The 10,619-nt window shown below is 44.7% G+C and overlaps 1 protein-coding gene and 1 long non-coding RNA gene across 5 annotated transcripts in view; one reads left to right on the top strand and one right to left on the bottom strand.

The window, feature by feature from the left end:
• The window catches only part of LOC135103526 (uncharacterized), a 25,732-nt gene extending 20,662 nt beyond the window's left edge, over window positions 1–5,070 (bottom strand). The window contains exon 1 of the long non-coding RNA XR_010270098.1: window positions 4,878–5,070. This is a non-coding gene — a long non-coding RNA (uncharacterized LOC135103526). The remainder of the gene's footprint in view (window positions 1–4,877) is intronic.
• The window catches only part of LOC135103509 (solute carrier family 52, riboflavin transporter, member 3-B-like), a 24,141-nt gene extending 13,522 nt beyond the window's left edge, over window positions 1–10,619 (top strand). For 3 of the 4 annotated variants that reach the window (XM_064009921.1, XM_064009909.1, XM_064009916.1), the window contains exons 2-4: window positions 1,097–1,303; window positions 1,408–2,355; window positions 10,078–10,619. In XM_064009921.1, the coding sequence (XP_063865991.1) occupies window positions 1,133–1,303; window positions 1,408–2,355; window positions 10,078–10,272 (1,314 nt within the window). In that variant the 5' untranslated portion in view covers window positions 1,097–1,132 and the 3' untranslated portion in view covers window positions 10,273–10,619. Of the gene's footprint in view, window positions 1–677; window positions 836–1,096; window positions 1,304–1,407; window positions 2,356–10,077 lie in introns of those variants that run through there. The other variant, XM_064009923.1, reaches the window with a different exon arrangement.

Here is a 10,619-nt window from a genome sequence, read left to right on the forward strand (position 1 = left end):
TTTTCGGCGTTCGATCCTCTGCCACTCCCTCCCATGGCTCAGTGCTCCAAGGTCAGTCTGTCGGCGTTTCAACATTTGCGAGGCTTTACAATGGAACAAAAGACTTTGCAGCAGGAGTCGCTCTTCTGACGGAATGAAACATAACGCAATACTCGAACTGAATCCGAGACATGTTCATTGATACCCCACTTAACACCCATCGTGTGTGTGTGTGTGTGTGTGTGTAGGCAGCAGAGGCTAAACCGCAGAATGTTAATTACACAGATGAAAGAAAAAAAAAATGATTGAGTGATAGTAAAACCAGCCCGTCTTATCGAGGTAACCCAGTACATACTCTTAAAACGTACGTGTGTGTGTGTGTGTGTGTGTGTGTGTGTGTGTGTGTGTGTGTGTGTGTGTGTGTGTGTGTGTATTAATGATTCATGTGTGCTGAGAGTAAACATCTGCGCCAGGAAGTATGGACATATTACGAAAGATAACCGCACACGTGTTTAGCCAGTATGTGTAAGAGTGCCGCAGCAGTGCCACACTGAAGTGCCAACATGTCTGTAAGCATCTGTTAGTAGTCTTAGGAGGAAAATAAAAGTGATACGTTGCCTTTAAGTGTACGTCCGTATGTCCTACGCCAGCCGTGACCTTAACGGGGTGCATGGCGGCAGTGAGCGAGCGTGTCTGGGTGGAGTGTAGTGGCGAGCCTTGGTGCAGGTGGTTTGAGTCTCTCAGACGAGCGGGGACATAACTGAGGTGCGGCAGTGACTGTCTTGGCTGTGGTAGTGCTCCTTACGGAACTCGACGCACACTTTTAAACTTATCTTCGTGTACAGCGTTTGAAGGAGTGAGTATGGTACACGTATATCTGTCAAAAGATATGACCTGAGATGCAAGTGAAATTACGTGGCTGTACACTAAGTGATATACCAAAGGCAATTAAATGGTGGCGGGGCTCGAAGCCTCGAACGCGGATCTCACGATCATCACAGTACCAGCTTAGCCACTCATCCCTCCTCCTCTGCTACACATCTTCCTCACACCACAAAGCCACTACAGACACAAGCTTTACGGAGGGACAGTCAGTGAGGTGACGGTGTTGTTTCAGTTAAGTGAGCGGACCCCCTTGACGAGGCGAATCAGGATGACTGGACTCACTGGAGTAGACCGGCGGCCCCTCGTGGACCTGCTGGCGATGATATTCGGCGTGGGCGCGTGGGTGGCTATCAACGGGATGTGGGTGGAGCTGCCTCTGCTGGTATTACACCTGCCCGAAGGCTGGAATCTACCCTCCTACCTCTCCGTCATCATTCAGGTAACATGCACTGTTTTGATGCCTTTAATACTCCACACTTTGATTTCCAAAGTTTTTATCATCATTTTCTTGTCCAATGTGTAAATTTTTCCTTGTTCTTTTAGGTGGCCAACATAGGACCCATCGCGTACTCTATCTTGCGGAGTTTACGACCTGGCCTGCGTCCCGCTAAAGTTGTGTACGGGTTGCTGGCCCTCGGCAGCGTCGCCTCCCTCCTGCTGGCGCTGCTGTGGGACAAGACGTCATGGATTCACGGGGTGGAGCACTCCACTGCCCTGCTGTCCCTCGTGTTCTTGTTGGCGTTCGTCGACTGCACCTCCTCAGTACTCTTCCTGCCTTACATGGCCGTCTGGCGAGAAATTTACCTGTCATCATATCTGGTGGGGGAGGGCCTGTCAGGGCTGCTGCCGGCACTTATGGCCTTGATACAGGGCGTGGGAGGGAACGCCAAGTGTGAAAATGTCACTATATTGAACGAGACCTCCGGATTCAACTACACTCATCTAGAGCCTGTGACTCTGAACCCGAGATTCTCCGTCACTGGATTCTTTTTCTTCCTGATGGCGATGATGGTGGCAAGCAGCGCGGCATTCACCCTGCTGGAGCACCTGCCCGGCATCAAGAGTGAGCGGGCCGGCACGCCCTCGCCAAACAACAGTGTGGAGGCGCTGGAGACCTCGCACTCCAACACTCAGCTCATGAGCAACTACGGCGGCGTAAAAACAATGACAGGAAACATGTCGCCCTCCGTGTACTGGCTCATGTTGGCGGGACAGGCGTGGGCCTGCAGCCTCACCAATGGCGTCCTGCCGTCAATCCAGTCCTTCTCCTGCGGCGCCTACGGGAACGTGCCCTTCCACCTTGCTGTGACTCTCTCCGCCCTGGCCAACCCCGTGGCGGCTCTCATGACGCTGATGCTGCCGCGTTGCAAGAGGTGGCTCCTAACGCTCATGGGGGCTGTGGGCTCCCTCCTCGCTGCCTACATATTAGCCACTGCAGCCCTCAGCCCTCACCCCCCGCTCATGGGCACCACCGCGGGGGAGGCCCTTGTGGTAAGTGTACATTATCTTGATGAATGCAGGTGATTGATGCTTTGTATTCTCCTTTATACTGAAAGGAAAGCTTTACGTTTCTACAAAACTCGCAAGGGCAGCATTCCTATGACACGTGATACATGTGTTCGGCTCGTGGCCTAAATTAGATTTCGGGTCACGCCAGTTCCTCTTGTCACCCCTAACCAGCACCCTATGATCTGGCTAGCGCCTTGTCTCAGTGAAAATAAATTCCTTGCATGGCCTCGACAGGACGCTCACCACACACTGCCAGCCTCGTGGAGATTCTGCTTAAAGCACCTCACGGTTTCTGTAATTATTGTTGTGTAAATGAACAGGCAACATCACAACTGTCGCCCTGCATTTTACATTGAGAACGAAAAAAAAAAAAAAAATCACATTGACCTTGCCTCTCTGCGTCAGTGAGGGGAAGGGAAGAGGAGGCGGCTGTTGCATCACCGCCGCGGGGCATCGCCGGTCATTGATGCGTGACAAGAGGCAGTGGTCACCGCACACCAGAGATGCCTAGTTTACTGTTATGTTCGCGTGACTCCACTTTACATACCGAATCATATAATGGCCACCAGTCCGCGCCGGCCCCACTTCTCCTAACAGGCTCCTGACAATAGCTAGTCGCTGTGGCGATGACAGTGCCTGGGAAGCAAGACACGACTATTCCCGGCGGTGCCTTAGAGACGAGCACACCTTGCCTAGTATTTTGTTCTCTCAACAGGACTACTTCAGAGATCATTAGCTGGATTTTGATTGGTTCTTTTCTCGTTAATGATGTAGAATCCTTATAAAAGAAGCAGTAAGAGGGGGAGGAGAAGGGAATAGGTGGTGGCGCGGCTTATTATAATAGAAACCAGATGTAGTTTAGTTGCTGGTCCACTTTCCCTTTCCAAGACGGAGGCCACGCAGCCGTTGACCCCTAAACCCCTGCATTCGATATATAACGAGAGAGGATATCCAAGGAGGAGTGATTCTTAGAAAGTGAGATGCAGAGAGAGAGAGAGAGAGAGAGAGAGAGAGAGAGAGAGAGAGAGAGAGAGAGAGAGAGAGAGAGAGAGAGAGTGCATGCGTTAACTGTAGAGGAAAAAAAATGCAAGTGTGTGTGTCCTATACATATAATACATTAAGAGTGAGGTGTGAGAGTGAGAAGATTAATTGAAGTATATAAGAATCTTAAGGTCGCTCCGTAGTCCTCCTTTTCACTTCAGCAAGCTCCCTTGAAAGTGCTAACCAAATCTCACCGTAACCTTCCCCCAAAGTGTTAATAACTCTAACCTCTCTTAACGCCTCCTGCGCCGCGACATCGTTGTGATTGGATTGCGGATTAACATAAGGTTTTATTCAAATTTAGATTATATTTGTTATGAAAGCGTTCAAATTCATCTCTTGTTACTCTCTACTGTCTCTTGTTCGACTAATGATTGGGATTGTAAGAAGCCTGGAAAATGGCTCATAGTACTGAAAGTGTTAATAATCTAACAGTCGTATGAAAATGGTCTCGGAATTTCATACATTTATTGAACGCTTTCCTCACACTGTACTGCGGCCCGTTATCTTAAACTCTTCGTTCTCTTATCATAACTATTTTCGAAGCCAAAGAGATTGACTTACCCCCTAACCAACAAAAGAAAATAAGGCAGCTACAAGAAACCCGTCAAGCCTACCACGTATAAATTTGTCTAATCTTTCAAAGCTCCATAATGACTCAGCACTAACCAAATCTCGTTGCTGAGTCTATTCCATTAATATATCACTCTTTGGGAACTAATTCCTTCACCTCTCTCTCTCTCTCTCTCTCTCTCTCTCTCTCTCTCTCTCTCTCTCTCTCTCTCTCTCTCTCTCTCTCTCTCTCTCCTTTTTAATTTATCTCTATCAAGTCTGAATGCATTATTTATTGCTCTATCCTGATTACTGACCCTGAGATTTGCTTATGACACCCTTGTTATATCTCCTATACCACTTAAAGAAGGAATGTAAGTTTAAAAGCTTCAGTGTCCTTTCTTAAGGAATTCTCCTCAGCCCATATACAATTTTAGTCGAGTTCTCATGGATGTAATTTTTGATCGATGGAACAGAAAATTTAGTTAATATTACGAAGCGTCGCGCGGCTATATTTCATATTTTTTCTTTATTTTTCTTCGGCTCTTACCTCCTAGTGTTGGGGACTCTAATTAATATTTTATCGAAAAGTTGTTAAATTACCACAAAAATCACGAAAACGCCTTGAAATGGCTTGCACTAAGCCTATTCAAACAAGTCGAGATAAAACACCGGAACTTCTCACGCAAGCTTCGACATTATACGCAGTTCATCAATTCACCCAGCAATTTTGCATTTTTTTATTTTATTATTATTATTATTATTATTATTATTATTATTATTATTATTTTTTTTTTTTCATGTAGAAAGGGTCACTGACTGGCCAAGGGCAACACAAAAATGTAATCACATTCCCATAAAGAGACAATACAAACAAGACATGAGGAAATAAATGTCTCTAGTCAACAAACCTTGGAGTACAGGAAGACCTTGGCGTCCAGCGCGGCGTGAAGCAACTATTGGCAAGGGAGACGGAGCGAGTATCTTCCTTGATTACTCGTGCGCCCGTCATGCCAGTCTTCCTCATTCGTCTCCGCGCGCCGCCACCACGCTTACACGCCTCCTGAGGACTATGCGTTTGTCTGGTCAGGGTCCACGCCCAAGCACACCCATCGTCCCTTAAGCCGAGACATAGATGCGCACGTTTAAAAACTCCACTACCCGCGACAGTCTGGTGGCTGGCGGGACTCACTGCTTCGGTTTCCAGTTCACGGTTCGAAACTTTCTGTCGGGACTTCGAGCAGGTTCGGTTTTCCTTCTCTCATCAGACGGGGGCGAGTTGCCATTTAACGAGACGTATGTTTGTTTGTTTTATTTATTCGTCCTTGTTTATTTGGTTATTCTTGATTGTGATGATAGAAGTCTGCCTTGTTTTCACCTGTCCTTTGCCTTAACTTATTTGTAATTTTGTTCCTGCGGTTGTGATTCGTGTTATTTTTAGCGCATACTCTAGAAATATTATGATGATCTAACCTCACATTCACATTTTCTAGTTCCAAGTCTCTCTCTCTCTCTCTCTCTCTCTCTCTCTCTCTCTCTCTCTCTCTCTCTCTCTCTCTCTCTCTCTCTCTCTCTCTCTCTCTCTGCTGTGTAGTGAGACAAAGATTATAATAAAAGTCTCTTGCATTATTTTTGGGTAGTGAGAGAAAACTGATGTACTCTACTCACCTATCTAACTTCGCATTTACATTTTCAAGTTCTAAGTCTCTCTCTCTCTCTCTCTCTCTCTCTCTCTCTCTCTCTCTCTCTCTCTCTCTCTCTCTCTCTCTCTCTCTCTGTGTGTGTGTAACGAGAGAACTAATTTACTACACTCGCTTGTCTGGCCATCAGCACATGCCGGGTCAGGTTGCTCGGCCCCGTTCTTCCCCCCCCTCAACACCCTTTTGGCAGCGTGGTGTGGCCCTAATGTGCCCTCGTGGACTCCTCACTCTAAGCATACATATTGCCTGTGTAGCTTTCCCATCCATTCCGTGCTGTGTTTGTAGCCCTCTCTTTTAATTGTAATGTTTCTTTTGTCCCATTTTCTTTACGGTGCTGTGCCTGTCTGACTGTTGAATTAGTCTTTCGTTGTTATTTACGGTTGTTTTGGACTGTTTTTTTCTTTATAAATATGCTTGGTACAAACTTTGCGTAAGAGTAGGGTAGAGTTGTATGGTTATTGCGTTTAGGTTGCATGTTTTCTTTTTGGTTAACAGTTTTTCAAGTAATAGTATCAATACCTCTCTCTCTCCTCCTCTCTCTCTCTCTCTCTCCTCTCTCTCTCTCCTCTCTCCTCCTCTCTCTCTCTCCTCTCCTCTCCTCTTCTCTCTCTCTCCCTCTCTCTCTCTCTCTCTCTCTCTCTCTCTCTCAGCATCACAGTATCGTGCGTGCTTTATAATACTTTGGGGCTCAGGGTCCGTCACTCTTTTTATCACCACCATCACCTCCATTGTTGTAAGGCACTCCTCCCCCTCTCTCCCCCCTCCCCCCTTGCACTCACACAGCCATTCCGTCACCTCTGATGTTCGTATCCACGGTCCCCAGCACGTGAGGAACCATGAAAACACTTGGTACCCTCGGGACTTCGACTCAAAGGATTTCCCCGACGCCTGTTTTGTTAAGTGAAGGATCATATTCTGAAACTCACTGTGCCTTGTCCCCACTACTTCTTTCAAAAGGGTCCAGTTGAAGTGCCACTCATTTTTTAAGGGTATTCTTACGGTTCCAGTGACAGATAAATAAGATTTCTATATTATTAACAGTAGAAATACTCTTCAGGACCCGGCAAATCCTCTCTGCGGTCTTTGAAAATAGTCGTGGTGAGAGAACTAAGTGTTTCTGAATACAAGCCTAAGTCACCTTTCTTTTTATTTTTTCTCTCTCTCTCTCTCTCTCTCTCTCTCTCTCTCTCACTCTCTCTCTCTCTCTCTCTCTCTCTCTGTGCAGTTTGTATTTATCAGTATACCAGTAATAGATTATATTCGTTTTTTTTCTTTATTTTTTGTAACATGTAATAACTTCAATCTATTATTTATCGTTCTTAAAATACGTAACCTGCATTAGTTCTCTACATATATGCTTTTACACTTGGATGATAACTTGTTACTTTTATATGTATCTCTTACATACAGATGATAATTTGTATCCATTAATGTTTTCTATTTCATCTCGTAAATACGGATGGTAGTAATCTGTATTATTTTTTCTTTTGTTTTTATATCTGGGAATGTGAGTATGTTAGCTACTGCATTCATAATCAGACAGACACGGGTCTTGGAAATGTGTTGCATCACGAATGGCAATCTCTCTCTCTCTCTCTCTCTCTCTCTCTCTCTCTCTCTCTCTCTCTCTCTCTCTCTCCTATGCATATTCAAGTGAGGCTTTAAAGCGCCTTTCTTCATATTCCCTGGCAAACTGCGAGCGATTCCCTTCGTCCTCTTAAGCAAACTATTTTCTAGGCTGATTCAGTCCCACCTAAGATAATCTATGGTGGTAGTAGTAGTAGTAGTAGTAGTAGCAATAGTAGTCTGGGAGCCCATATTTCAGAACAATCTAGACTCTCATTAATATTATTTTCCAAGGCCAAACACACGATTAATCAAATTTTCACGGAGTGTTCTTTCCCGCTGACAGTGCAGAGTTATTGTTAAAACTATCACCTCTGGAATTATGAAAACACCCTTGAAGCCACCACCAGCACCTCCTCAATTACCTTCTACTAGAGCCTGTTGAAACGAAATAAGACGTTGACAAGTTGGAGATTGCTGTGGCTGTCGGTCGGGCTGGCTGTGTCCTAGAAACAGCTCCCTTGCTCCTGATGACTTTCACAACGCTTTCCTCGTACTCACTGTCCACACCCACAATTAAATCAGCGTGACGCATCAGTGGCTCGGCTTCCGTGACTCAGCTTTTGTCACTTCACGGAAAAGCAATCTGTTCTTACTGGAGGAAAGTTTTATCGTCTTAAGATGTTCACCTCGTGTGAAAAAAAAAAAAAAAAAAAAAACTCAGGATTGCATTCTCAAATGTTTCGAAGTCTCAGTTCGACTACTTTTAAAACGTCTTTTACTTAGGTGTTTTGGTTTTCAAGGGTTTTCCTGATTCTACAGTGACAATATAGCAAAGATTCGGAGCCAGTCATGGGAAAAACGCTCATGAAAACATGAGTCTATTGGTAATTATTTTATTTATTTTTTTTTCTGTTTAGATAATTCTAGTGATAATTTAGCAAAGATTCTGAGCCATCAGTGGGAAAAATGCTTATGAAAATCCGGCTGTATTAGAAGTTGTGTGAGATTTCGATGGTATTTTTTATTATGTTAGAGATGATTTAGCAAAATTTTCTGAGGGATCAATAAAAAATAAATAAATAAATAGATAAAATAATTCATGAAAACCTCTGGAAATAACATCTGTGGCTTCTGCAAATGTTCCCTATGAAATTCCGAAACAAAACATTTTAGAAGATTGGTCCCTCTTAAAAAAAAAAATAAATAAATAAAAATAAACATAACGTAACTAAACTACCGCATAGATTAAGATACATAGCTCATATTAATTTTAGAAGAGAGAGAAAGTGACTGACTGAGTGATTAGATTTTTGGCACCGCAACAACTGGTTCATTTGGCACCGTAAAGAGCAGCGCGTTATATCTTTAGTTGAGCCAAGACCAGCCAAGCAGTAAGTGGTCGTGTGTCAACAGCCCCACCATCACGTGACTGTAATAAGGATGGGCACCGCCTGCTGCAGTCAAGCACGGCCATGACAGCATTGTTATCGCCATCACCAAGACAGTGGGCACATTTTTACGGCCTTACGGTTCCTATTAAAGTTCTTCATCTTGGTTAAGTGGAAGGAGGTCTCTCTCTCTCTCTCTCTCTCTCTCTCTCTCTCTCTCTCTCTCTCTCTCTCTCTCTCTCTCTCTCTCTCTCTCTCTCTCTGCCACCCCCGAATCACGCGGCATTGCATTGTTACCAGTATGACATTTATTCTTGAAATGCTTTCCTTTGTTGTTCATATACTTTTTTTTTTTTTGTATTACTATTATTTTTCGTTTATTTAAGAGTGTTTGATATGAATAATGTTTGGTTTAATCGTGAAACGCTTCAATGGTTCACACCCTTTTGACGATCATCTGACTTCGGTTCGTTGCTTTGAAAAAATCTAGAATTGTATCTGGACTTATTCCCCACGTACTTTTTTTCCATGTCCGCTCTGCTTTCCTGAAGAAGTCTAGATGATAAAAAAAAAAAAAAAAAAAATGATGCTCCGAACCCTGCTCCGAACTACGAATGCGTCGGTGGCAGTTCCTTCGTGCTCCCTCTTCTTCGTGCGTCACTCAATTGGTGTCACGTGACTGGCCTTACTGAACGGCTTGTCACGTGGGTCTCGCGCCGCCTGCCCGGGTCACGTGGCGCCCGCAGGTGATATAACGTGTCGGGACGGTGTCTGGGCGCATCACTTACTGCACACAGCTTATCTAATGCCCAGGGCACGCCACCCAACTAAGCCTCGTGCCCAGACGCTCACGGGTCACACACACACACACGTTATGATAGATAGATAGGTTTCCACTCATACCGCTCTTTTTGACAAGGGGGAATCAAAAACATTTCGTCTTATCAACTCCTCTCCTATAGTTGACTGTTTTTAACCTCTTTCTCATCGCCGAAGTGTTGCATCTCCAGCTATCTTCTGCTATTTTCACGCCAACTGCTCATCTTATCTTGCTAACTACATACTGTACTTCCCTCCTCCGGCTGCCTTGCTGTACACGACTTTCCACTTTCTCTCACCCACTATTCAGTCCACCTTTCTACTGCAAGAGTTAGCTAGTATTCTCAATCTTTCATTCCCTCTTCTGGTAAAATCTGCGTCTTTATTTCCTTCTTATGGCTTGATTTCTTTCAAGAAGGAGGTTTTGAGACAATTGTCCTCTGCTTTTCGATAATCCTTTTGACTTTTCTTTGGTGACTGGCACTCAAGTGGGCCTTTTCCTAACGTTTTTGTTGTCCTTGGCCAATGTCTCTCGCACATAAAAGAGATAAGTAAATTATAAACCGCTTTTTGCCTTAGTGTCATCATCATCACAGGTCCTGGAGTGAAAAGATACTTACATTTTATTCCTGCAGGTGTTGTCGTGGGTGCTCTTCACGGGGCTCATGACCTATGTGAGGGTGGAGATCGCCAACCAGATGCGTGAGGAGGGACAGAACGCGCTGTTCTGGTGTGGTGCCGTCACGCAGGTGGGCTCGGCCGTGGGTGCTGTCGTCATGTTCGTGCTGGTCAACGTGTACTACCTCTTCACCCCATACACGCCGTGCTGAGGGGCCGGCCGCCTTCCTCTGTACATTGCCTCCTAGAAATGTATGCTTTTTATCAGGGAGATTCCTCCACAATGCAATTATGTTATTTTAGTGTGTGTGTTTGTGTGTGTGTGTGTGTGTGTGTGTGTGTGTGTTGCCTCGGCGTGAATATTATGCGCGTGCGTTGAGTGTATGAGTGAACTAGCTGAGGTTAGTATTACACATGTACGTATGTATGTTGGTGCGAGTAGTTATGTGGGTACTATGTATAAGTGCCAAAGAGTTTATATTTAAGCCATATTTATATTTCAATATAGTTATTATATGCTTTATATTTTATTAAGAATAAAATGTTATGTACATACCAA

This window comes from Scylla paramamosain, chromosome 1 (assembly GCF_035594125.1).
Source record: "Scylla paramamosain isolate STU-SP2022 chromosome 1, ASM3559412v1, whole genome shotgun sequence".
Classification (NCBI taxonomy): Eukaryota; Metazoa; Arthropoda; class Malacostraca; order Decapoda; family Portunidae; genus Scylla; species Scylla paramamosain.